The sequence below is a fragment of the Hippocampus zosterae genome, chromosome 20 (genome assembly GCF_025434085.1).
Source record: "Hippocampus zosterae strain Florida chromosome 20, ASM2543408v3, whole genome shotgun sequence".
NCBI classification, from domain to species: Eukaryota; Metazoa; Chordata; class Actinopteri; order Syngnathiformes; family Syngnathidae; genus Hippocampus; species Hippocampus zosterae.
The window spans coordinates 6,430,458-6,458,167 of record NC_067470.1 but is presented as its reverse complement, the minus strand read 5'-3'; the positions used below and the strand labels follow the sequence as shown (position 1 = coordinate 6,458,167).

Genomic DNA, 27,710 nt, shown 5'->3' with positions numbered 1-27,710 from the left:
TCTCCGTCAAATCCCGGATGTGGAGTGACGTTGGCGCGGATGTTAAAAACAAACTCAGATAGCTTCCATTTATGTGACCCAAGCAAACATCGACTCACTAAAGTGCACATTGGCCCTCGTCTGGGCTTGGATACCACTTGTTTTAAACAACTGTAAAAACAGTGACCACGGAATATGGAATTATCTGCTATTATCAAGAAAATGGGTAAGAGCTAGCTGGAGAAAGGTTGTTCGGTGAACTGTTTTTATGTAAAACCAGTGATCGTTACCTCCTGTCCCTCTATCGAACTGTAAAAAATATTTTTTACTTAATTTGTACAGCTGCTCATTTGTTCGATATTACGTCCTATTTGTCCGTATCTTGAAACATACGTTGACGCTCCCGTTGAGCTAATCCGGTAAAGTTATCAAAGTCAGTAAAACTCATCAACGCAGAACTTGTATCTGCTTTTGAGCTCAAAATTCAAACACAAGAGGATAAATCGTGATGTGTTTTTTTTTCAAATGGAATATTTTGCTTCTATGACCAACAGGCCACTCTTTGGTCGAGATCCGAGTTCGAGCATTGAAGAGCATCATGTGTAAACTTGAGCACTCCCTGATTTCCATCCCTGACATTGTTCAAGAAAAAATGCTGTTTGTGTATCTCCTGGAATGGTTCAATTTCCCAGAGGTGCCCATGCAAGAAGAAGTTCTGGATTTACTCTTGACCTTATCCAAGGTAGACAGAGAAGGTCATTTCTTCGGCTTTCATTTTGTCATTGTTTCTTGTGTCTTTCATTGTTGTGCCTTGTTTTTAAGCATCCAAGTGCAGCTCAGATGCTGAGAGATGTAGAGGCGGAGGATTTCCTCTCCCAACTGTCTGCTAATGTGGAACCGAGACTTCGAGCTGTCATTGATGCAACCCTGGACCAGCTGTTTCAGCTCCCTGAGCTAATCCCCGGTTGCACACCTGTCTTCACGCAGGGACTCCCCAATAAACCTCCAACAGGTGCTGCAGGCTTTGACAAACTCTTTATGAAATCTATTCAATAATGATCAAGATTAATTGAGGAATATTCTATGTGGTGTCACCTTTGAAGTAACCACAGATTTACCATCCGATGAGCATCTTCTTAAAGGGGGATATTTCCAGAAGAGCATGCTCAAACATGTGGATCTACCTCCTCTGAAGATACCAGGCACTGATTTTGACTTTTTGTTGCACAAGGCATCATACAATAAAACCTCCAAAGTTGAACACAATCAGTCATACATATGTTAATATTGGTACTATTAAACAATTATGTTAATTGTTAATTATGTTGCATGATGGTATTTGATCCAAGTGTTTTTACAGTGCACGAGGCTGTGAAGTGCTTGAAGTTCTCCGTGTTTCCGTGGCTGACTCTGACAAACACTGACAGACACATTCTATCTTCCAATGAAAGGTGAGAGGAGAGCTATGTATTTCCACATGACGATAATACGGGCCGGATACAATGAATTTCTGCGTAGAATGAGTGATGAATTTTCTGCAATAGCTAATGTATTTTATTTACTACATGGTTCGACTGTGTGGATGATATGCTTTGACTTTTTTTCAAATTTACTTCCTCTGAAAAAGTTCTTTAAGAAGCAGCAACCCCAACTTAGTGCGGGCCACCTGTGAGCTACTGCGTGACGTCATCATGCAGGACTTCCCTGCTGAGATCTTCCTGCAGAGGCCCAATATTGCAAAGGTGCGCACTCTGAGGTTTTGCTGTGGGTGAAACATAAAGCACAAGCTCGTTCCCGCAAATTACAAGCGGTAGCACAGTCTTATTGAAATGCAGTTCTGAACGTGGCGCATATCATTGTATGCAGTCGGGTCCCTAAAATACTGGAAACACCTCTCAGTATGACAAAGCACATTTCTATTCCACAAAATCCACAATATTACATTTTTTTAAGCAATACCAGTGCAAGTGAACTTTTCCTGCCAAAGTCTAATCATGAAAAGGATTAGACTTTGGACTAAAGTCTAAAATAGAATTATTGGACTAAATTGCATCGTCAATAATTCAACGTCCTTTGCTCGTTTTCTATAGTGACCTTTACTCCCAAATTTTCTCTCCGCGTCAGATCTCAAGTCTTGTTTTTAAAGACCAAGAGTGCACTGTCTCATCCCAAACACTCATAAAGTAGTCAAGCCAACAAGAAAATGTACACGCCCGCTTGTACTTGCACAGACATTCTCGCTCATTGATGTCATTATACATTACCTTCTCTGACGAAGTCTTTTCCTGTCATCAGACTCTTCTGTCCCTTCTGAGACTCGGGTCGGGGAAAGGTGAGGCATCTTACCTCCACTTGCAGGCGCTCTCCTGCCTGAGGCAGCTTTGCGTGGGGCTGAGGCAGAGGCTACGCTTTCATCGAGATCCCAGCTTCCATTCTGCCAAGCAAGGAGGTGCTGCCCGTGAGTTAATATGACGGCATTTTGAATCTGTTGCATGAGTTCGCCGCTAATGTTCAAGTGAAAGGAATGGGTCAATGAGCTGAGATTTAGAATCATGTAATAACGAACATCCAGACAAATGGCTCACTCCTCTCCTACTTGAACCACTCCGTTTATTAGAGTGGAGGCCACCAGTTTAGCAACTACAGCATTCACTTTATCACATCGGAAGCTGCGTTAAAATGGATTCTCTTTAGAGAAAACAAATTGAGTAGTCTGTTATAAATGAGTTGGCTTTGTGTTGTGTATTTAGATACTGTGTCCCAGAACTCCTCCTACTCCCAAGAAGCACTGGCGACCCAGCACTCACAGGCTTCTTCCCCAGCGGCAGAATGCTCTCCTCGGCCATCTGTGGTCGGAGGAACAGGTCAGAGAGTTAGGGGTGATGGCCAAGATGGAGATGCAGGTTCCAACAGGTCGGTGCCTCGATATTCACTTGTTTGTGTTGGTTTTCATGATCCCCTGACAACTCATAGGTCTGTCCTTTATAGACTTGATTGACTCATGTTTCTCTGCCATCTTTTGTTCATCTAGTGGCAGCTCCCATAGAAGTGCAGTGGCAGCCCAGACAGCCAGACAGACACCTCCTGCAGATGCGGGCCGCTTGGCGCTGCCTGACCAGGGTCTGGAAGATGACCCGGATGTGGGGTTGCAGCAGCTCACTTTAGCTCAGTTCACTGTTGCCACCCTAGAGCATGTCATACCGCTGCTTAAGACAGGTAAGACAGATAGAAACAGTTTGAGCACGAGCTGATGATTGGTTGATACCATTTTGGAAGTTAATGGGAGCAAACCCTTTTCAGGGTGATGTTTGGGGATAAATCAAATCTGAAAATTCCCATTTGACGCTCTTGTTGAATGGCCAACTCACTTCTCCATTCAAGTGTTGATATTTGAAGACAATTTCCAGATTTAGAGTAAATTTTTTTTTCTAACTTGCTCTTATAATCAACAAAGGAACCAAACACTGCAACCATAAATTGTTTTAATATGGGATAAAATTCAGATTTGTAAAATAATCAATTCTTGCAAAAATAAAATGCGGCAATAGCATCTTGGAAATTAGATTTTTAAATAGTCCACCAGTGACTTGTTAAAAAAAAATATCTCTGTATCCATCCTTTTGTATTTCTCAGATGGTTCACATGTGTTCTGTCGTGTTCTGGAGCTGCTGTTCGACACCGTCCTCCTGCTTGGAGACAGCATTTGTGAACTGGTCTGGGACGATCGCAGCCTGGTGGGGATGGAGCTGGCAAGTCTAAACACAGCTTGTGACAGCCGCTTATGCAGATGAATGCATGCGCCTTACTTGAATGAGGGAGGGGATGGTGTACTGGGTTTTGCCTCCGGGCAGTTTGCCACAAATACGTAGGCATACGCTACTCAAGCGCCAACGTGGAATTCATGCGTGTAGTTAAGCAGACGGAATTTTGGAATGTTACACGACTTTACATTTAGCAACAAATGTGTTGTGAGCCGAAGAATTTCAGTTGCCATTTTGGCTTGACAAGAGTGTGCATGCCTTGGATTTCTCCCAAGATCTCGATGCAGTGGAGCTACATGTATTGTCAAAACTGAGACAACGACACTGGAGACTTGCTGGGGAACGCAGACAGTGTATGTGGATGTTTATGAAACCCAAAATAGAAATTAATAACAAGGCAATTTTTGGGTGCTAGGGGGTTGTGGCGCTCAATCCAGAGCCAGTATAGAAAATGGTTGGTTGGATCAATAATTGTTTTTTTCAATTTTTAAAACAACAACAAATTCGTATTATTTTTCCACATTTTTATTCCCCCTCAGAACCATCTTTTAACCCTCCGTTGCAGACCATGTTTCTCTGCTGTTGGTCTCATACTGGACACTTGTCAAGAAGGAGGGCCCTCAGGCCCTCTGCTGTTTAATACATGCCATTCAACGTCTTGTTGCCTGTTTTGTTATATTTATGTGAAGAGCATTTTGTGTGGCAGCCCTTGGTTTGTTTCGGGGGGGGGTTTGTCTGATGGGAATGCACTGACTAGTTAACCAGTCAAACAATAAACAGGACACTTACTGCCCCCTTCTGGTATTAATCAATTACTGTTTGCGAACAGAACAAAGTGTCTGAGAATAGACTGCTCTAGTTTCTTCCTTGTGAGAGAGATGAATCTGTATTTGGTCCAAAAATAACACTAAAATCCTTCCTTACATTCAATTTCTCATGTCTGCGTTGGCTGTCAGCCACTCGCCGCGCATTGTGTGTGAAATGAACGTTGATGTGATGGAACATCTTTCTTGCCTCTGTGTATTGTAGAAGGAGAAGCTGCAAACTTGCATGGACTTACTAGCAGATGTACTGAGTTACCATCAGGACAATAGCAGCCGTTCTCAAGTTCACCACAGAGTTGCGTACACAGGCTCGGCAGTCCTCACCATTCAATTCCTGCAGACCATTCTTCCTCCTGAACAGGTGCGTGTGCTGACCTAACCTCTTACATAGTTGATTTCGTGCTAGTAATACACAATGCTTTATTCCACAGGCTAGTGCGAATGTCCCAGAGAAGGCAGTAACGGCCATTTTTCACCTGTGCCTGGACAAATCATTTGGAATGGCACTCCCTAGCATGCAAGAAACTGCAGTGGCCTACTTGGAGCAGTTAAACTCTGACAGCCATGAGCTCTACAGGAGGGTGACCCGTGCCGCTCTGTGGATGGAATCCACTTGCAGCTTCTTGAAGGAGATACAGGCTGAGGTATGAGGTGCATGTCACATACTCGCAGTAAAATGAACTTGCTTAAACACTGACTGGACTTATGCAGTGGTACCTCCATTTTCAAACACAGTCCATGCTGTGATGCACGTTAGCTCCCAAGTACATTTCCCCATCAAGAATAAATTAAAGTGTGCTTTTTTTAACACCGACGGGCAGTGTTTTAACATTTCAAAATAATTAACTACTATGTAAATATAAGGGGCATGAGTTATTGAAATAAAATAAAGTAAAACTCCTCACACTTTAAAGACGGGCATATTGAGTAACTAGAAGATGTTTCCAGAGGGATAACTGTCACTTTGTGACTTTTTATAGGTATCGCTAAATCAATTCTGAGTTATTTGATGCTAGCCATTAAATTGAGTGAAAGCTGAAGAAAAAAATGGTATTCGTCCCCTTCTGAGAAAACTTTGGACAAACTTGGACAGATTTATGAGTCTGAGAAATGTGGAAACCACTGCGATTGACTGGGACCCAGTTGAGAGAGTTCCCCGTCTCTGACCAAGCCCCTTCCTTAATTTGGGTAGGCTCTTCATCACCTGAGTGACAATAAGGTGTGATGGATGAAAAATTGATGGATGGTAGGTCAACATCAAGGTCAAATTACTCCAATTCAAGCTAACGCATGATCTCTTTCTTAAGGGAGAGAAAAACTGGCCAGAGCTACTTGAGATGGCGGAGCAGGCAATCGAAGGCCTTCCGTTTCATGAACACTTGCCAGTCGTCAAGGAATGTGTTCATTTCTGTGCCTATTTGTGAGTGAAAGATTATTACATTCATCACCACGTTTGATTCATCACGTGAATAATCTTTGGAACTGATGTGGCTTGCCAACAGGTGGAAGTTTGAGCAGCCCAGTCCAGTCCTCCAGACGGAGAGTCAGAAACTTCTCCTCAAGCTGCTGTCTCATCCATTGCTGTCTGTCAAGATAGAAACCTACACGTGCGCATTAGCTGTCGTCAAGGTGAGACTGCGCTGTCTTATGAAACAGACAGGAAGTTACTGTTTCATTGAGAATTCAAGGCCCAAGCAATACCCCACAGCCGGCATGCATGGAGCCACTGCAGATACTGTTGTGCACTAAGCATTAACTGTGGCTTCTATTGATGAATAATAACATGCTTCATTGAATGTTTCTGAAAAATAAAGTGACAGTTGTATGGTGTTTATATACAGGAGTGCCTCGGCATTCAGAATATGTCGCGAAAAGAATCGGGACTCTGCAGCGGGGTCAACTTCCTCCTACACCACAAGGTGCTGTATGAAATAAGCGCCTTTGGCCTCCAGGATTCTGCAGAGGAGGTGGGCAAATATTTGATATTTAATATTAAATATTAAATAAATAAAATATTAAATATTTGTCTTTTGAATGTAATCTGTGATATAGATTTGATTTGATTTCCACCTGCAGTCATTTATTTTAAGGCCAAGAGGTCAGTGGCGAGACTGATTCTTTCCTGTACATTCACAAGCACATCTGTGCATCAACTCCAGAACCTTACTGCTCAAAGCCAACATTCCCAACATTTTAGGAATTATTGTACAACGTCCGTGCAGAAATTTCTTTCATTTTGAACTCCTTGTATCCGCATGAACGTAACTGAATGTAACTCAGGTCAAAAGACATATTTTGCACATTCCTTTTCAGAACTCTGACAGACACAATTCATGTCTCATCTTTTTTGTACTTATTATTATTATTGAAAGATCCAAAGCAAGCACACAATTACTTTTTTTGCAAAGAGCAAAGATGGCCAATAGTTAATCAGTTTTTGTTCCCGTTGTGACTCATATTTGAAACAACATCCGAAGGACAGCGGCTGAGGAAACTCATACCAAAAGTTAAAGTGCACCATTTTTGCCTTTTCCCCCTAAACTTCTTTCAACAATTCTTGTATGAAAGCAAGAATACTATTTGCGTTTCAAGGATATCTGAGCCCCTGTGGTACACTTCACGATTTACCGTTTCAGTACAAGAACCCATTTTTTTTAATATATGAATGACCCAACGTGATCCACGATTGTGTGTTTTTTTGCCACGTTTCCCTTTTGGGGCCACACCATTTATGAGTGCAGTTACATTACACAACACCCATTTTAAGACGCTCTGTGCATTTCATTCGAATAACGAGCCATATGAGTGAACGATACCAGTGAAGTTGTGGGTGTACTAGCTTAAGAATGACCTTGAAGATGACTTCACTCTGGTAATTGTCTGCTGTAACACCCCACTGTGTCCCTTTAAAATGTTAATTCTCGCCATTTTACGGATCCTGGGGCAAGGTCATTGATTGCAAATTCACTCTGGCCGGCCATCAGTTTCTTAGAGATGTTAGTTTAGGGCCCTGGTTGTGAGCAGAAATAGTAATTAAACAAAAGGCCCGCACGGTAGTTATGCGCATCGCGGGCCTAGTAAAGCTCCCCGACATTATATTGAGGCCATTAAACTGTCGGCATCACGTAGCGTTAGACATTTAAAAGTCTGTCACTTGCATTACCTGCTGTCTGTATCCACAGCGCTAAATGCCACTCCGCCACTTAACCTGTGATCTACAGGTGAATGCCACTGCCAAGGATATCCTACTCTTCCTGCTCAAGGGACGATTGATGATGGCAGCATCAACCTGGGACAGATTCATTGCAGCACTTTCCCGGGTCATCGCCATATTACAGGTTTTGTGCTCGTGAACATTGTATGTGTACTGCACGGCTCACAAAGCGCTATCACACTCAAAATTTATGATCTGATATTAATGGGGAGAGGGGCTGAGCGGGGCGCCCCCATAATCAAAAGAACTGTGATCAAAAGTGCAAATGTAGCACTAGTGTACCAACAAGGGCAGTTTACTGAGTCTCATTTACATCGTCCTTTTTTATTTTTTTCCTTCTTTGGTGAGGAGGGGGGGATGCTGTTATTAATTGTTCCATTTCAGGCAGCAGAATGCCTCAAAATCCCTTTGACATATGCATGCCATTGTGACGAGGCTGTCGAGCACGATTTCATTCAAGGGAGCCATTCAGAATCGTGACAACATGAATACCACCCGTAATCAAACTGATGCATATTTTACTTACTCTTGTGCTGCTTAGCATGAATTCCCCATTGTTCACTTCAGCGTCTGCCAAGACTGGTTAAAAAAGTGTCTTTTCTGTGTGTTTGGCAGAGTTACGCCAGCACCGAGGAGTCACTGGGAAGCTGTGTCCTGCTGCTAAGCGACATGTCGGAGGCGGCGAGAGATGACACGTTTCCAAGCACAGCCAAGTTAAAAGCAGCTCTCAGACTTCTATTCACTAGACAGCCCACGTGAGTCAACATTCGTAATGATGTCTCCCTCTTCGAGTCTGCGTGTGCGTGCGTACACACATGTGCGTGCCATATTCCTGCACAGAATGTGTGTGTGTGTGTGTGTGTGTGTGTGTGTGTGTTTCTGTGCTCATAGCATGGCTCTTCTGTTCCTCGGCTCAGGCAAAGTGATTAGTTGGCTCTCAGGGTCTTTTTTTCCCTTTTTTCTCGCAAACCAGACAAGCTCTTGAGACTTTTTGTGATGGACATATTATTACAGTCTGTTGCTGTCGGCCGATCGGCTCATCAAGTCATCTAAATGCTTTGCGAGGTCTGTGTAAAACAGCGACTCGGTCCCAGTCTATGAATATTGATGGATATGGAAATTCACAGCCGGCCAGTCGATGAGCTCCTGTGAATTTTGAACACATAACAGATTTGTCTGCGCTGCTTGACACTTTTGTTAGCGATTTTGTGAGGAGTATTATGCTTTTGTAGAGGCTTGTGTATTGCCATAATGAAGATAAAAAGCTTTTTTTCCTGGCAACACTAAAGTTGATTTATGTGGTCATGCTGAGAGAAGATGATTATTTTCTTAGGTGGGTTTTCAATGCACTGCTCTGTTCATTGTAAACAGGGTGAGACTAGCAGCGGTTCAACACATCGTGGCCCACCTAACTGGCGCAGATCATGCCAAAACAATCAGGCCACAGCTGGACCAGTCGGTGACCTCGTCACTTCCTAATCTCTTTTGCATCAACTACCTGGTGGACATCACCCTTGACACCAACAGCATGTCTGTACTGAAGGTATAAATAGACATTACAGTGCTCATAAAAAGCTGTGCATATTTGGCTTTGGGTGGAATTATTATTCCTATTCCTTTACAGGTGAACTTTGACCTTCACGAAACTGTCCAACTATTCAATGTTTCTGTACTTTCTGCTGTGTTCTAACAAAAAGCGGAGTTTTGACATTCACAACAGTGTTTTATTTAATTTGCAAAGTGTCCACATCTATACCTTTCTGTGACTCCTCCAGCCTCTCTGTTTCTCTGTATGCAATCTAAGGACGGTAATTCCAAATTCAGTGGTCACTTCCCGTCAGAGAACAAACGTCCTGTTTGAAGCCTCACTACAGAGAGTTTTCATGTTAATTTCTCCCACGATGCATAAAGAAGCGTTTGCAATTCCGATCCTTATGAGACACTTTGAAGTTGCAGCGTTTACCTGTATGTTTGCTCTTAATAAGGTCGAGGCGGTGGAGAAGCTCTTCTCCATGCTGTCTTCAGACACTGTTGACGTGGCTCTGAGAAGATCTGCTGCCGAGCAGCTGTCTGTGGTTCTGCAGGGTGAGCTTTCCCATGAAAAACTCCTGACACTTCTTTTCTGCAATTCTCATAAACTCTTTAAGGCTCACCTTTTAGTTTGCATTGCCGTTTCCCACCACATGCCTGAATGCTGTCAAACCAGGAGAAGCGTTGATGTTTCCTCCAGAAAAACTGCTGACTGGTTACTTTCTTGGGGCCTCTGCTTACTTCGAGTTCTTCTAAATTGGTTTCACAACACACTCTGTTTCGCTCTTATCCCAGGGTTGAAGTTTGAGACAGTGCAGCAGAGTGCAGTTGCAAACAATTGCAAGGTGAAATGCGAAAATGGTCACACCTAAAAGCACACTTCCCCGGAATTTAGTCCAGTCCTTTAAAAAAAAATGTTTCCGGTCGAGTCAAAAGGTAGTTTGTGTCCATTGGTAGTCTGAACAAATCAATCATACAATCAAACAATCGGTTCCTTGAGTCTGAAGAAACAGTAGTTGGACTTCCATTTCGCTCTTACTTGCAATTTTGTTCGAATTTTGTGAGGTGTTTTAAGAGTTCACACCCATCAGAGCTGAATAGAAGATTGCTTGTGCAAAGTTTTGTTTGTTGTAAAAAAAAAAAAGAAAGAAAGAAACATTGCGTTGATATCTCCGCTTTCCCACTACATTTTGTGCTTTGCAGTTTGAGCCTATGTTTATAACTCTGTGCATTTCTTTACTCTCCCTTCTCTGCAGCAACAACAATGCATCCAGTCCTGAAGAAGCTTGGAATAACCGACAGAGTTATTTCCTTCCTTACTGACAGTGTCAGCGGTAATAAGGTAAGCCCAAACCATAAACCAATGAACACTGTCGTGATTCAAGCCAAATGGAAGCAATCCTGAGCAATAAATAATAGCTTCCTCTGTATGACCTCAGTGATGCTCACATGTAAGTTCACTTGTTGCCAGTGGATGCCGACGAGATCCACTGACGCATTGAGTGATGGAGAGATGAAATGGCCTGTCGTGACAGTGTCAGACAGGACCCGGTCAGCTGTGTTGTTAGCTCTCCTGGCCTTGAATCAGACGCTGTGTTTGGCTGAATCCACACAGACATACAATGAGGTGTCGGCAGCTGCTGCTTGCTCCACCTTGTCACTTAGGGTGCCAGTCAAGGAGTTCACTTGTATGATGTGTGCGAGACGACTGCACATTTTCTTCCTGACACTTTTAAACACAAAATGTATTCTTTATTTTTTTTGTCCTTCTGCTCAGAGCTTGGACTGCATGCTGGAGCCTTGTGTGTGTATCCTGAGAAAACTGGTGTACGCTGATCCATCTCTGAGGAACAGTCTGGCACAACACGACCTGCTGCTTATCACTCTGCTCCGAGGTGTGCATTGTTTTTGAAAGACAACTTGTTAATAAGTCAGGTTGCTACCGTGTGGGGTGGGTATGGGTACAAAAATGAAATGATCTGTAGATGTATCGCTTTTAACCATGTTGTGACAAACTGTAGGCATGTGTAATAACTGGCTCGAAATGTGCTCGATTAAATCAATTGTTACTGGAGAGCTGAGCAGGGCGTGGTTTCAGTGTCTCGGTGCTCCTTTGAGCTGAATTATAGAGGCATGAAGGCGATTAGCCGTCATATTTTCATGTATTATGTACATTCACATTGAGCGTGTACAGCACATACAACATTTATTTATTTGCTTGCTTTGTCTTCTCCATAGCATCTCTAATCATGAAGGCAAACAATAACAACAGGGGTGAGGTTGCGGTTCTCATGAGTTTACTGCTCTTTGATGAAATAAGCAGCATGGGAATATGGTGAGTTTTAACATCTGCTTCCTAACTATCACAAGCATCCATTCACAACTTTGGCATTAGCGCTTATGGGCATTTTTTTGGGGCATATCAGGTCGGACAAGTCACCCAACGATGACCCTCTCCCGACATTCTCCCTCCCGCTCGTCGTAGTTCGCAGGTAAACTTTGAGACCGCTGTCATCAGTCTTATTTTGCTTGCTCATCACAGTTTCTGTCTAAGTGTCTCTTTTACCCACCGAGGTACAAGATGCCGTTCCAGGCCGTGAGCCATCATGCTGTCAGCCCTTACCGTTGCGTCCTGATGCCCACCTCGGATCTACTGACGTTAGCCCCTGCACGTCAAGCTTTGCAGGTGGTCTGGAACGTTGCTTGGCACTGTGGTATAGACAACCTGCTTGAAGATCCCAGTGGCTCGACCAACAGCGCCAAGTAATGCGCTTGAATAACAATGTTTTGAGTATTTGGATACATTTTCACTGCGCTTCTGTTAGAGTTAAAAATGTGTTTACAGTGTGTTTAAAACGTGTTATACCAAATGTGAATGTGTTTAATGCATGGGGAGGGGAAAAAAATGTCTATGGTCTGTATCTGGCGGATTTTCATCTGTTGGAGGTCTGGAACGCTTCACCCCCAGTGAAGTCATTCACCACATTTTCAAATGAGGACCATTTCAACGGGTGCCGAGTGCATCTTATTCCAGATGAAGAGGGATGTTGCCCCTGTCTCTGGCGTATCCTCCTGTGAAAAATTTGTCCTGCAACATGTTTGATATCTTGCATTTCATTTGTCTTCATTTCCCTGATATGGGGCCTAATTGAAACAGATGAGCATGACATGCTGTTTTTGTCATTGCGCCTTTATCACAATGTTTTTTTTCTGGAAAATGGTCTCCTCGTCATTTTCCAAACTGCTGCACCTATCACCTGATGTTCCGTGGTGCCCTCCAGAGGAGGCTCGCCTCACACTTTTCAAACCTTTGTGCAGCTAAGTCTAAGCATGCTTTTGTGTGCTTGCAGCAGTCATGCGTTGTCGTTCATCCCTCAGATTCCATGCCGACCTGAAGCTTACGGAGGCCCATCTTGCATCCCTGCGAGCAAGCCACCTTCCCAGCGCCCTGCAGGACTGCGTCCAGGCTGTGGTCATGGCGGCGGGACACAGTTCTGTGATCGCCGCCCTCTCCAGGCTCAACATCTACTTGATGATCGACGCAATGTCCGCCCCTTACACAGCCACCCACAGATGTAGAGAAACGTTACACCCGCTCAACTGGCACGCTGCCGTGACCAGGTGCAAACACACGTTGCAACCTCCAAAGTTGAACACAATCCCTCCCGTTTTTTTCCATGAATTTAGTGGGGCAGCCATAAGCCAGAAAATGTGTAGGATTTTGTTGTTGAATTAAATCAGGAGTGTCTTAAATCTTTGCCCATGTAGCCTTCAGTGTGTCTTGTTGAGCTGAATGAATGAAGCTAATTAAGGCATGCTCTTTTATAACTTATCTTGGCTGCTTCTGCAACTTAGCAGAACAGTGCGGGACGGCACTAAATTAAACGTCCTCCTGGCTCAGAAGGGTAATTTCTTCTTTACAACAGTGCACAGCATTCCGACATGCTTAATAAAGCATTGAAAGGGAGATATGATTAAATAACCTTTAATATTGACACATTTTCAAGCAGACCGATTTATGTTAAAATGTGCGTGTATCTGGTTTAATTTGTCATAACCAAATTCACATTGTTTCCTCGAAGATTACTTCACATATCCTTTTCATTGCTCTCTGTCTTTTTGCTCTTGCTCCCCGCAGATTTCTCCAGGTGCATCCAGCCTCTGTGGAGGACGAGAGGCTGCTGGCATACGTCGTTGCATTTCTGAACGCATACTTCAAACATGCATGCGCACACTGGTCTGACCCGGAGGACAAGGACCTGCGCTGGATGTTGGAACTGCTTCTCAACGAGGTGGTAGGCAGCATATTTTGGGGGGTAGAATAGCCCAGCAAAGCAGTAACGCGTGCACCTCTGATATGGTAATCCAGTTAAGTCTCCTCTCCAGCACAGATGGTGATATACTGTACCTGTAATCAAAGCAACAATACCACCTCTAAATATTTAACACCTCCACAAAACAATAAATAAATAAAATAAAAGCACAAGAACAATCTCAACACAGTTTGAAGCTTCCATCTCAGACATGAGGCAGTGATGACTTCCTGGTTTTGGATTTTTGTTATTGCCTGGAGCAAAATAATTACTGCTACCTTTTTAAAAAAAAAATTAATCAGCTTCTCATTAATATGTCTGTGTGTAAGGAGGGAGGGGTGCATGTGTGCGTGCTTGTGTAAGCAATAGCTATCCCCCCCCAGTCTTGGCACCCACAGTAGATTCATATTGAATGCCTGGTTGCTATGAGACACACCGCCCTCACTTTTCTGTAATCAGCATCTGGTGCTTTCTCGACATGCATTGTTGACCCACAACAATGTAGTCCTCAAGATAGTCTCTGCGGCAAGGCCACTCAAATACAATCAGTAAAATGTCCAACCAAGATACACAATTTCTCTGTACAGTTTTCTTTGAGCAGCGGACTTTGAACACACTATCTCATTGTCAAAAATGCAGACTGCTCCAAAAATGAAAGTGAGAGGTAAAAACTGCCCTCACAGCACTGAACTCTGAATGACCCAGTAACTGGCTATGTAAGTGGAAGTATACGCCTCGGTGTCTTAATTCAGGTAAGTCGAACTGTCTTCATGTTAGTGTGTCGACCAGAACACCACTTAAGGCCAGACTGAGAGGAAGGATGGTAATAAATTCACTGAGGCAGATAAATGGGGATTTCTCCTTTACTCCAGTTTCTAAGAATGTATATTTACACATTCTTTGAGTGTGTGGGATGAAGTTGTGTCCCAAACCTCCATGAATAGCATGGCTAAATGTGCATGGATTTAGTTCTGATCCAGAATGTGTGTACTGAAAGATCTCATTGACTGCATGAGAGCAAGAGCAGCACATGCTCGGACACAGTGATTTCCGGTGGACACAAATCTTTTTCTGCTACAATAATTTGATGTTGACTCCTTTAGGAAACAGTGTCCCTCCTTAATTTGCTGCCTGGAGTGGAGACTGCGAGTCCAGGCCAACACCACGAGGAGCCAGAAGACGTGAAGAATCACGTTAGCCAGAAATTACAGCGAGAGCTCACCAACCTCTTTAAAAACTTGCTACGTCAGCTGACACATACCTCAGACAGGTAAGATGGTGTCACAAACCAGGTTCAAGCTAGAACTTAGATCTTTCTGATTGCATCCTCCATTGCTACTTGTTCATGCCTGTCCTTTCTGGTTTGTCTGGGCTGTCTGTCATTGCAGGCTATGTTTGGCACTCGCCGGCCCTTTCAAGAGCCAGCTGGCACTCCGCTTCCTTCAGAGTCTGCGGGTGTCTGACGCCCCCCACTTCTATGGCCTCCCCAGCCTGGAGAGGACTCTGCAGGGCATCGTCAGCCTTACAGCCCAGTCTGGCTGGAGCTCGCACTGCCTTGACCTGTCGCCCGCCTCCCTCTGCGCCAAGTATCTCAGCGGCCTGCTCGAGGTGAGTGTGTGTGTATGCGTGTGTGTGTGTGTGTGTGTGTGATTTTGACTTGCATGGCCATTCAGTAAACAAGCCAGCTTGCATTGTCCTCAGAGATGAGAGAGTTTACAGAGCTGAATGTATAGTCCCGAATAAAAAGCGGTGTGCTTTGTCAGGAACAAATTAAAACAAAGTTAAAAGATAGTCACGGGAATTGAAATTGGTTTTAAAAAATCACATTGATTAGATCTGGCACAATGCAGAGATACTGATGAGATTAATCAAGCCTGCCCGCTCCATCTGTTCAGTCGCCCCACCGCCCATTTAAATGATGCCGTAACACGGAGCGGCGGACCATCTTGTACAGCAGCCGTGTGTCCGGACCTTTTGTCTTTTCCAATTAAAGCCCCTGCGGAACGGGTTGTCGTGTTAACACAACAGTTCGTCCGTACTAATTGCGAATATAAATTAAGATCACACGAAAAGTGAAGCGTGTTTCTTCTCGATTGGTGTCCTCCTGCGAGTATGCCACTCTCGCACAACAATCACAAACCCAGGTCGGCCGCTCAGTTGTCGCACGTACACCTTTTGTGCGCGTTCCTTTTGGCTCTGAAGGGCCCTAAAGCTTCGCAGACTGCCTGAGCGAGTCGCTCTTTATCTGCTCTTCAGTGCAGTCCCACATTCTGATGGCACATCAAGACAACATAATTAGTCTCGGCTGTATTAAAGCTTGTCTTTTGGATTCGTGATGAGCAGATGATCACATCCAACGGAGCGACATGTGTCCTTTCCAGTATTTTTTGCTTGTTGAAATGTCAAACAGCATGGAGGAGCGGCATGCATGCCCATCTTCGAACATGCAGCGTGACAGGGCCACAGTAAGACCTCTCTCTTCTGCACAGGTGATCTCCTCTTTTTACGTAAAGTGGGGAGGCAATTCCATGTCGTTCATGGGCAAAGGTGTGACCAAGAATGCTGTGGTCTGCTTGCTTCACTTGTCTCATGAGATGATGACGGAGAGCAAGGAAAAGGTGAGCTGTGCATGTATGGTGGCAAAGTTATGGTGTACCTGAAATAATACATTTATTATGACCACTTGCACAATATACAAGTGCATTAAATATGAAACGATGATAACCGATAGCGTTGTGAAACGCTGAGTTGGACAGTCAGTCCACTAAATGATCAGTGCAGTAATGCTAGAACAAGCGATCAAATGACTTTTTGTAGGGAATGATATATAATCCTTGAGATATTTACGTGGAAAAGTTTTAAAACTGATCTTGAAAATGCTTGAATTTGACCTTGCAATGAATGCCTGCTATTGATATTCCGCGAGCACAAGGCTGCACATTATTAAAAAGCAGCCAAATGTTTTCCTTACGTCTGGCGTAGGACATGATTTCCATGTGGTCTCTGGGGAACGACAGCACCGCCGAGGAACCAAACGCCTCTCAGATGGGTTTGGCCTGGCTCGTCCCACTCTGGGTGGACAGGGATCAAGAGGTATGGCTGTCCCATTCCTCTCATTTTCACCAAACAACCTTTGAAGCATTTTATGAAACCATGGAGGCAGCCAGAGTCTTTAGTATTCAAGCTTGTTCGCCATCCCTCCCAGCTCTTCTTCATAAACTGTCACAAAGTGATCATTTGTAGACTCTTGGCTTTCGGGGACAAGCTAAAACCCCAAAAGAGAATCACAAGAAGTTAGACTACAAAGAAAAAGGATTGTGTGACAGTGAGTCGCATCAATTCTCACCCTGCTGCCAAAAATAAGCTCCCACACAACTCAAACTAAAAGACGTTATCCGTCTCAATGGGTTGTCAACGGGGCCATACAGAAAATGAGGACTACCGGTTGGTATTTGTTCGTCCCTGTAATTGACTGCCGGCCGATCCAGGGTGCACACCACCTTTCGCCTCTAGTCAGTGGGGATAGCCACCGGCTCCTCTGTGACCCTAATCGTGGCAAGTGGGAAAGAAAATAGATGCATGATGTTTGTTCATTCGGGTACGTATGTGTGTGTGGTTCCTTCTAATTAAATTTCTCTCGACATCCTTCCCAATTGTCCCGCAGGTGAGATTTGCCAGTTTGGGTTTAGGCGCTGCTCTGTCCTCGGTGGAAAGCGGGTGCCAGGCTCTGTGCGCCAGCTGCCAGAACATCAGCGGAGGCCTGTGGGGCACGTTGCTCAACATCCTGCTTGATCAGCATGAGAGCAGCATGGTCCGGAGAGAGGTAAATAAATGACTTACTGTTTCATCTTCTTGTTTTGGTACATATACAAAATAACTACAGTTAGCCCCCACGATTCATGGAGCATGAGGACTGAGACACAAAATAATCACAAAGCAACTCACTTCATCATCGTTCCATCTCACTTTGAGCACAAAAAAGGCAAATACTGTAGGTTTAGTTTTTCATCAAATAATACTGTAAGTTCCCCATCAATGAATTCACCAGCAGAGTAAACCTAACATCTCCATATTTGAGAGCAATAACTGCCACCTACCATTCACGGCATTCACAGCATCTCGCGTCAAGCTCAAGATATCACATATTAATGCCCCCTGGTGTTCCATTTGTGTCTGATCTCGCCTCTCATGTTCTTGCAGAAAAAGCCCTAATGCAATATTTCGGAACCAACAGTTGTTCAAGCTGTGAACAATAATAGTTTACTGAAATGAACCACAGTTTGTTCTTTGTCCGAGTTGGACTTATTTTTATGCTTGAACAAAAGCAATATTCACTCACACACATTTAATGTGAATGCTGGATAATATGTCAAAGCAACTCCCACATTTCAGTCATATATTTCGGTACTCTGATTATAATCTGAATGGATGCTAGGCTCATATGATATGCCTTCATTCCGGTACTATTAGTTCATTATTTCACGTTTCAACCAAAAGCTGAAAGTGTTTGGACTGAGAAATTTCAATGTAAACGTAGTCATGAACTAGCAGCCAAAGGCTGGCAGAGGGCGCTGTTGCCGATGCGTTTGAAACTGAAAAGTGTCCTTTTCTGTGTGGTTGTATGTCCAGGCTGCGTTTATCCTCCAGAACCTGCTGGTTATGCCCATGCCTGCCAATGCAGAAGAGGCCGAGGACTCCCACTGGCAGGTCAGCCGCTCTGCCAGCCAGTTAGAAAGCTTTTTTGTGGACCATGAACTGTTCTCTCATTTTCCCCCCAATCCCTCTTCTTTATACCCCCAAACCTTTTATTCCAAACTCCCATTTCCTCTCTTGTTGAGCCCCACGGGGTTCAGAGCAAGGAGAGCAGCTCGAATTGAAGCACTTCTGGTTTCTCAGGCCCCTCCAGCACTCCTACCAATGTTAGAACATCAAAAGCACATTTTTGGAGATTTCTTTTAGACGGGGGTGTTAATCGAAGGAAACAAATAAATGAATAAACCGTATGGTCACTCTGAGTTCTCTCTTGAACTAAAACAGAGGTCTGAAAACATCGCACTCGGCACATGAGAAATGCTTCCCCTTCCATGTGGGTTTGTTGTGTTATTATTAGAGTGGCTTTCTGTGTTTGTGTTGAAAAAGAAAAAAAGTTAATTGAAGATTTTCTTTTTTTTGTGTTTGTCACCCCGCCAGCATCCTTGTGTCCACAGTGAGGTGTCTGGCGTGTCTTTGGTGGGTCTTCCTGCGCTCCAGGCTCTGCTTTACCACTGTCAGTATTTCCAGCACGTTGCTCTGTCTGCCACTGCCTGTTACAGAGGCAGGTACACTTTTCACCTCCAAAAGACTGTTGCTGGGGCTGCCGGTCAGCTTGCGTCTCTGGATGGTGCTTCAAATGGTAGGTTTTACTCAGGTCTACACGTATATCTATAGTATGCACATTTTACAGAATTCTGAAGAAAGGTAATCTGGTTCATCGAGCAAAATACTTGGAAAAAGTCCACACCAATCAGAAATGCAATTATTTCTCATGCTTGAGAAAAGTTACAGCGGTAAAGCCTTAAAAATGACACATCACGGGGAACCTAAAATACACGATATCCTTTTCGGGCGAACTTCATTTATCTTCTCTAAACTTGTGAATGAACATGTCTAATTTTTCAGTGTTTCAGTACTTTTTACGTGGCAAAATTGGGGTTACTCTGGAATGTTGGATATGGAATAGAGCAGTTTAAAATAAACAAATACTATTCAAACTAATAAAACATTTTTTAAACCATAGTTTGTACCTTGTTTAAATATGTCATTGTTCAAAGCATGAAGGGGCTGGGCTGTGAAAATGCCTTGACCTTGAACGCTGTATGAGTCTTGGCCAACGTGTGCTCTCTTTGTGCATGTCCAGTTTCAGACAATTCTCTGCAGTTTTGGAGAGGTGCCGCGGCAGCGGCACCGACTGCCAATTCCAGCAGACCTCCCAGCTCCTTGTCCACGTCAAGCACAACGGTTAGCTTGCTCTTTTCCATTCAATGTGCACCCCACTCATACAAATGAACATTTTTCATTCAAATCCATGTGGTTCATCACAGGTCAGAGGGTCAGGGTCTGAGACCTCCAGGGCTGCGTCCCCCATGAGCTTCACAGCGGACGCTCCTGCGAGCAGGCTAATGGCGCAAGGTAGCATTCGGCGTGCACCCTCGAAATTCCTGAAAATTCTAGAAAGTGTGTGAATTTGTAATAGTTAGGTATGGCGAAAAAAAAATGGTTTCACCACAAAATGAAAAAAGTTCAGGCTGGCACAAGACAACACAACGGCAATTACGGTACAATCTGCTGCGTCATTTTTAGTGGCTCTATGACATCTCTTTTAGGCCAAAGTGACATTGACACCAGCGACTCTGTTGCCTCGCAAGACATCCAACCATGCCGGCCCTCGTCCACACAGCCGGTCGTCATGGTTACCCCTGACCTTCTTGTGGCCCACTGTGGCCTGCTGATGAATTTGTTGGCCATCTTGCCAGATTTTACCCTGACGGCCATCCGGCAGAACCAGCTCTTGAGAGCAATGGCGGGGTAAGAGGCCACGGGCAAAAGTCACAGCCGTTGTGATTTGCTAAATTAATACTAAAATTCAGATCTGCTGATGCTACAATTTTCTTAAAATTTTTTTTTACAATTTTCCTTTAGCTTGGTGGCTATTGGACCTGTTGAGAAATGCCTCAGTGAAATCAAGGCACCAAACATCATTCCTGGAGAGAGAGAAGACATCAAAAGTCAGGTGACAGTCAAGGGAAGATTTCAGCGTAGGAAGTATGGAAGGCCTGTTGAGCGTCCGTTCCCGTTTCCCCCCCTACTCGTGCCATTTCTGGTGCAATAATATGCAAGATAATATTGTATTGCATTACGAGTGACAGACTGCGGACATCTTCACTTTTGGCATCGGATTTGGGGATTGAATTGTCTCTTTTTCTTCTTGTCTATGCGTAGCTGGTCATGCTTCTTCACTTCCTGTCTGGCTTTTCCAAGCTGCTGCAGTCATGCGTCTCACTCACCCCAGAGCTGATTGCCCAGTTGGACTTCCTGAAACAATTGTTGTCCACCCTTGTGGCAGTACTCACCCTCAACACGGAAGGACTAGGTGTGGCCCTTAGAATCATTCTAAACTGTATTGCTATTTTTGTGTATGCCTACTTCATTTTAGCGTCAAAAGTATCCAATAGTCCTTTTCAGCCGTTTATTTGACATCACCTCCCATGTTTAAACCCCAGATGCAGGCACGCGGGACACTGTCCTCACATGCTGGGCGGATGTGTTTACGCTCATGGCTACTCTGGTGAAGAGAGACAGTTTGACTGTGTACCCATCTGTTTCTGCCGCACTGGGGAGAAACTGGCGGATGTTCACAGGTACTCTTATGAATGCATGTGTTCAAAGTCTACGAATGGGAAAAGCTGTAATGGCAATCATAAATGTAAAAAACTAACAAAAAAATAGTCGGCACGTTCACAAAGTGGTCCTTCTTTGCGTTTAGGATGAAAAGGAAAACAAAATGTTGGGAACACATATTTAAACTGGTGCATATAACAATAATTGCAAAACATGAGCACTCGAATCGTAATGAAGTAAAAATGACTTGTCGCAGCGACAAGTGCTCCCAAACCAAATTGAAATTAAAATCAAGTCCTGATCGAAAGACTTTGTGTGTTATCTTGGACAAACGTTGTGGCAGGAGTGCCGTTGAAGCCTCGAACAATCCGCTTTCTGTCTAGACACATTCTTTACGCGGATCCCAGTCCAGTCTTTTTTTCCCCCTCCCGTGTTTGCATCACAATTGTGCATTTTGTCTTCCCTTACTATTGTCGTCCTTAAACAACCTCGGCTCCTCGCGGCTCCCTCAGATAGATGGCACAGCAGGGACGTTTAATGATTCCAGTAAAAGATGAACATTGAGCCATTTTTTGGCATTCTTGGCGCGGTTTGTTTATGGCAGGTTGGCGTGGATAAAACGATCCATCAGCTTGCAATACCATCTATTGAATAAATAATGGATCATGATGATCACCACCAGCTTTCTTATTTGTCTCCTTGTTTTATTCATTCTGGGCTTCGTCCTTCCTTTTTCTCTTGTGTTGTGCAGGAACTCTTTCATTGTGCGTGCACGAGAAATTTGTGGACCCTAATCTGCACCAAGGAGCTTTGCATTTCCTTTCCACCATTTTTGTAGAAGAGACTAAAAGGCGAGGAGCGGCCAGACCTTTGAATTTGGACCACAGTGCCGCCTTAGCCGATGCGCTGAGCAGTCCATCATTAAGCCATCTTTGTGATGTGTTGTTGCAGGTGAGGAGCAGGATATACTAAGCTGTCTGGTCACACTCCCAGAAATACACACGTATTTTTGTTGGGCTCTTTCTTTCCGTTTTAGAGTTTTGAAAGGAGGACTGTTCAGGATCCACTTAAAAAGTTGACAGCCAGCGCTCTGATGGCACTGCTGGCGAGCAGCGCTACAGCACAGAACCACGCTGCTAAAGGTAGCGAGCCTTTTTGTCACGCAATCCTGTAGTAAATCAAACACATAAAATTTCTAAGCACCCATACCAATTTTCTGATGTCTAAATTTGACCAAGTAGAATCATTTTAGCTCTTCCTGCTTTAATGTGAACTATAAAGGGAACAGTGCAACGAAATAATGAGAGCAACACTGATCAGGGAGACTGCGAAGAAGCCTGCAGCAACATTAAAGGAGCCATGGGAATTCTTGGCAAGGGCTAGCTGGATGCTACGTGTGACAACAATCTCTCATGTGCTACAGTTTTCTCCTTTGTGTGTGTCGTGGCCATGAGAGGGTGGCGTGATGGATTCTTTTTTTTTTTTAATGAAGAAAAACATCGAAGCGTATTGACTTTTTGGCCATAATTCTCAAAGGTATCTTTGGCTCTAACTCAACACTGCGCATTAACCAAAAACAAAAGGGAACGCGTGTTGTGGAGGGAATTGTAAATCATCACAAACGCAAGCAAATTTTGGCATGGAATCTTTGTTGGTTTGTTTTGTTTCAGGCTGAGCCTATTTGTCCAACCAGGTTTGCCCCTAAATGATAGCTTTTTGTGTTAGATTATGAAATCGTCATGCTATGTTTCACATCGATAATGTCAAAAGTTGTGAAATGATTTATCTTAATCTAGTGTTCACATTTTCACCAAACCCTGCTATTTTATTGAGCAATATGTGAAATTCCTCAGTATGCTGCATTTATATCATCTCTGTCATTTTGTGTGTGTGCAATGCGTTGGATGTATACGAGTGGGTTGATGTGTGCATTTATTCATGTGTGTGCGTCGCTTGCTACAGCTGGATTGATTGACAGCTGCGTGGAGCAGATGAAGCAGACTCATTCTCAGCTCAACCTGGAGTCAGTCCGAAGCGGCAAGCCTTCCCACCGCAAAAAGGTGAGGGAAGAAAAAACCTGTGACCATTGCTATAACGTTATGTAGTGCTCCCCCAAACGGTGGTGATATGTTCAGAGACTCGGTAATTTACATCGGTATTAGATTAAAAATAATGATGCACAAGTGTAATAGAATGGTGTGTGTTATCTAGTTGTAATTTTGGCTTTAATTTTTCTCTTTTCTTTTTTTTAACTTTGTGTCTATGAGGAATTGCATGAATCTGCCACATTAGTGAGGCGCCATTGTCCGCACGTATTGAGTTATCAAATATGGTGTGTGACTGTGCAAGCGCTTAAATTGACTTTTTCCACATCATCAGGAAGAGGGCTACTTAAAGGAAGTTAAGCTGACTGCGGAGATCCTGCGAAGTGCCATCTACCGCAACCGGGAATGCAAAGTGAGCCTCTGTGTCTTGCCTTTTAATTCCCTGCTGCTAATTGGTTTATAATGGTTGCTCCGAGTACCCAACGCTGTGCTTTCAAATTAGGCTCGGCATTCCCCCTAAAACATGTATGGCTCCACGTATAAAGAGTTTACTCATCATGCGTATTCATGAGCTTTATTTTGTTATTGGAGTGGTCTGGTTGATGTGGCTTGCCTGTGAGCAGCAACGCCATGGTGGCTGGCTGCAAACAAAGGATGCAACTCAGTCTGTAGCCTGCGATTATACATTTGTGCGCCAATGACAAAATAAGGAAGCAACACACCAAGTAGACTTGAAGTGCCTTGTTAGCATTGAATATGACTTGGTGCACCAGAATGTGTTTGGAGAGTGTCTTGTGGTCGTGTGTGGGGGCAAAATGATCAAATATAACTTCCCATTAAATCTCCGTGTGTTTGTGTATGAGGGTTTTGTGTTTTCCCGTTTGCGTAGGTGTTGGCCAAAGATACATGCCTCACACTGGTGTTGCATGCCCTTTGGCCATGGCTCCTGTTGGACGACGCCATCATGGAGGCAGTGCTGGAGCTCCTCTGCGTCTACACCGCCGACTGCCTCAAAGGTTTCTACTTGTCTCGGATGTGTTCCGTTCGGCTTCTGTGCCTCGCTTCATATTTGTCCAATGCGGCCATTGTCCACTGCACTCACCACTGAGCATTGTGTGTCCCAGCGCAAAGACCGGCGCGCCACAATGGCCACAGTGTGCCGAGGAGAGGCCGTCTTCGCTGTGTGTGCGCGACGGCGGATTTCACACCCGAGGGAGATCATTTTTGGAGCCTCTCTGTTCTGCCTCAGTAATTAGTATTCCGGTTTAATTGGAAGTCTAAATGCCGAGAGGCTTTGGAAGAAAAAGCAGTTTTTCAGAAGAAAAGTCAAGATTCACAGGGAGGAAACTGGGAAATGTTACTTTGATAAATAGCTTGTGGTCCCTTTGATGCCTACGCGCCAGGGCACGTGTGCGATGGAAATCGGAGGTTGTATTTGTGAGATTTGTGAGCCGCTTTTCTGCCGCTGTATAGATTTCAATTTGATTGGCACTGCTTCCTCAATGGGGGCCGGCACTATTGACACCCCCCCCCCCCCCAGCCATATAAGCACAGAGCTACGAGGCATCAGAAAGTACTGAAGTCAGCCAGTGGTTTTTCCCAAAGGGTTAACAGAACAGCAGGTTGTGTTGAGGCTGCGTGCAGTTAGGCTTAATGTTACACCATCCGCCCTCCGGCTACCGTCGGGTCTCCAGAGAAAGACGTGAATGTTTCATCTCAAGCCTTTCATCTAAGGCCTTATTTGCAGTCAGTTTGTTTTAATCCGTGCATACTTTGACACATATTGTTTTAGCCAGAAAAATGTCAACATTAAAAAAAGATGAGAATCCATCCCAAAATGTGGGAGGGAAAAAAAGACATCATCCTTGACGCATAGCTGCAAATTATTTATCTGAAATAGGTCCATAATGAAGACGATATTCTTCGGCTGGTGTTGAGAGAGCCCGAGGCGAACATTAGCATACATATGTTACTCTGCCGGAATTAACATCACCAACAAGCAGCATCATTCAACAAGTCTGTTACCTGCTTCGGAAAAAAAAAAAAAAACCTTTGCATAGAAAAGAGAATCATTTCCAAAGAGAAGAAAATTGATTAAAGTCACAGCACTGTAACAACCACAATCAGTGAACATGTCTGACCTCCATAATTGCCTCCAAACTCACCGCTGTTGTTATTAATGAGCTTGGCTTGGGGTCGACACTTTCCGCAAAGGTTGGGTTAATATTTTGTCTATGTGCAGTAACTCCACTCTTGTTCTTTATTTATGACACATGTTCAGACAGCGTGCGGCCGTGCAAAGATGTTTTGGTGTGGCGGGCAGACATCCGTGCAGCCTGCCGTCTCGTTTTTTGTTTTTGTTTTTTTAATATTATTCGGTGCAACTCTGGTGCTGCTGGATAGCTTTAAGATAAATAGCAATGAACTGCTACCTCCAAAGTGAGGAAGAGAGAAATACTTCTAAACTCTGTTCTTCACTTAGTTTTTTTTTTGTTTTTGGCTTGACTAAAGAATGGATAACAGGACTTTCATATAGTGTTACCCTGCTATTTGCAAAGGACTATTTCAGCTCTGCTGCAAGTCGTAAATCCACAAATAATTTTGTAATTGTCCATAAATGCCACAGGATTGCTGCACATGAAGCTTCTTACCTCACTTCAACCTAGTTCCTTGGCATCAAGATGACACCAAAGTAGCTTTTATATTAAACAGGGCATTACCTTAATTAATTAAAGTGAATATATACATTCAGAGAGGTCACCCGACATCTTCAAAATATTTGATGAATGAATTGACTTGTAATCATTCTCTTTCCCACGTCCCAGCATGCAGTTCTGTGTGCGGCGGCGGACCTGGTGTCGCGTCAGGACCAAAAGGCACCGCAAGTGGCTCGCTAATGCACTCCATCATGAAGTTGGCTTCAGGCATCGCCCCTGACAACAGCGCCATCCAGAAGCTTTCCTTCTCCTTGCTGGCTAACTTGGTTATGTCCCGTGACTGTCGGGGCGTCTTGCAGAAGGTAAAATTTGTGCCGGCGTAGTCAAAAGCCGGTCATCGGGTGGAGCCTGACACACTGCTCTCGCTTGATTGGACAAATAGGATTGAACGGGAAGAACTGAATGGGATCCATATATCTAGAGTTGTAAAATGTATGAGAACTGATCTCTAACTGCTTCACATTGTTTTTTTTTTCCTTTTCCCAGAACAACTTCCTGCAAGGCTTCACCTCTGTGCCCATACCCAAGGTGGGTGGCGCCAGGGGTGCAAGCGTCTGCAGCGGCTCGGGCAGCCTGATCGGTCTGTGGCTCAGGCTGCTCGTCAATCTGTCGTTTTCAGACGACGGCCAGCAAAGTATCCTCAGGGTGACGGGTGCGCTGGAGATGCTGGTGGATCTGGCGCCGCATCGACGCACCATGCTGCTCACCCTTCACAACCTTTGCTTTTGTCCCACCAACAAGCCACACGTCATTGCCAACGGTATGAAAAAGGCGAGCAAGGGGAATAGAATTTGGACTAATTAGCTGCATGAGCAGTGACCTCTTGTCCGGTTGCTTGTGGCAGCGATTCTCAAAGTTATTATTTATTGCCTATGAATAATGTATCTGCGTTCATCTATCTATGCCACTGACGTGAGAGTAGTCGTAATTAGTAGTGTGTGTGCATGTTTGTGTTTATCCATGCTGTTTTTTTCTGAATTGAGACGACGACAACTACTACAACAACGCTAGGCTGGACGGCAAAGTCCACAATGCACGCATGCGGTGAAAACTGTGAATAAGGACCCCCGAGTCTCTGTTTCGATATTGCCAGCAACAGTTGAGCGGTTACTAAATTGGACATATTTTTCTTTTGCTTCGAAAATTGTTCGAACAGTGTTTGTCAGTTATCGTTTGATTATACCCGCTCGTGTTTTGTGCATTTGTGTGTGTTTTTACATCTTTTCTATTTCTTTTCCTCCAGACAAAGCTATGACGGTCCTTTTCTGCTGTCTGGAAAGTAAGGAAATGGAAATATGCTGCATAGGAGCGTCCGCACTTTGGGCATTGCTCCATAATAACCAACGGGTACATACACACGCATACACACCTCCTTCGCGGGCACTGGATGAGTTTGGGCTTTATCTCCAAGTGGAAATAAAAGCCAAAGCTGTATCTGCCACTGTCCTTGTAAGCCAGATGAATCTTTGGAAAGGCTTTCGAATGTAGCTGACCAGCATTGTTTATCCCCACGTGATCAAGTCCTAATTATAAAAACTCTGTTGGTCTTTGACTGAACACAAAATGTCCTCATCCTTTTTTTTATTTTCTCCTCCAAGGCTAAGATTACCCTGAAGTCTCCCGCGGTTCGACTGAGGATCGAGGAAGCCCACCGCATGTCGAAGAAGGGTACGTTTCGCTTTCATTCATATCGCCGCAGATGTTTATAAATCATTTTAAGCCTTTTTTTTCCCTTCTTTTCTTTTTTCATGACTTTTTCTTTTTTACATCACAGATGCTGAAAACCAACAGGAGCCTTTGTTCGCCCACTTGATGAAGTGTCTTGAAAACCTTTCCCAACTGCTAAACACATGATTTCCATTTTGTGTATTGATTACCATGTACGATACTTTGCAAATATTTTCTTATTAAAGTGCCAATGGGCAATGTTGTAAGTTTGACGACTCCTTA

General features: G+C 44.1%; 1 protein-coding gene across 6 annotated transcripts; it reads left to right on the top strand.

Moving 5' to 3' along the window:
• On the top strand, positions 1-27,694 carry rttn (rotatin). 6 transcript variants are annotated; one of them, XM_052054205.1, is made up of 49 exons: positions 1-205; positions 534-721; positions 802-991; positions 1,083-1,181; positions 1,340-1,430; positions 1,607-1,721; positions 2,275-2,428; positions 2,730-2,892; positions 3,011-3,195; positions 3,613-3,728; positions 4,770-4,925; positions 4,996-5,208; positions 5,872-5,984; positions 6,067-6,193; positions 6,406-6,531; positions 7,786-7,902; positions 8,394-8,533; positions 9,150-9,321; positions 9,764-9,863; positions 10,565-10,650; positions 11,086-11,203; positions 11,547-11,643; positions 11,735-11,800; positions 11,883-12,071; positions 12,687-12,929; positions 13,447-13,600; positions 14,725-14,891; positions 15,010-15,229; positions 16,111-16,239; positions 16,604-16,714; positions 17,286-17,444; positions 18,251-18,328; positions 18,812-19,013; positions 19,518-19,618; positions 19,702-19,789; positions 19,984-20,185; positions 20,300-20,390; positions 20,600-20,750; positions 20,881-21,018; positions 21,750-21,949; positions 22,035-22,140; positions 22,961-23,058; positions 23,378-23,455; positions 23,933-24,059; positions 25,869-26,062; positions 26,247-26,520; positions 27,004-27,107; positions 27,359-27,428; positions 27,535-27,694. In XM_052054205.1, the coding sequence occupies exons 1-49, from the start codon at positions 175-177 to the stop codon at positions 27,612-27,614; spliced, it is 6,717 nt and encodes a 2,238-aa protein (XP_051910165.1). In that variant the 5' UTR covers positions 1-174; the 3' UTR covers positions 27,615-27,694. The 6 variants fall into 6 exon arrangements, 5 of the variants coding, with proteins under 5 accessions (XP_051910165.1, XP_051910164.1, XP_051910163.1 ...); XM_052054204.1 differs by having other exon boundaries at positions 13,447-13,603; XM_052054203.1 differs by having other exon boundaries at positions 2,275-2,437.
• Positions 27,695-27,710: the final 16 nt, after the last annotated feature.

What these genes read in the sequence shown, in the direction of transcription:
- rttn (XM_052054202.1), top strand. Translation starts at nt 175, where the DNA reads ATGGAATTATCTGCTATTATCAAGAAAATGG. An exon ending in TGACGGAGAGCAAGGAAAAG is followed by an intron (nt 16,240 to 16,603) that starts GTGAGCTGTGCA and finishes CGTCTGGCGTAG; the next exon opens with GACATGATTTCCATGTGGTC. An exon ending in AAACTGGCGGATGTTCACAG is followed by an intron (nt 21,019 to 21,749) that starts GTACTCTTATGA and finishes TGTGTTGTGCAG; the next exon opens with GAACTCTTTCATTGTGCGTG.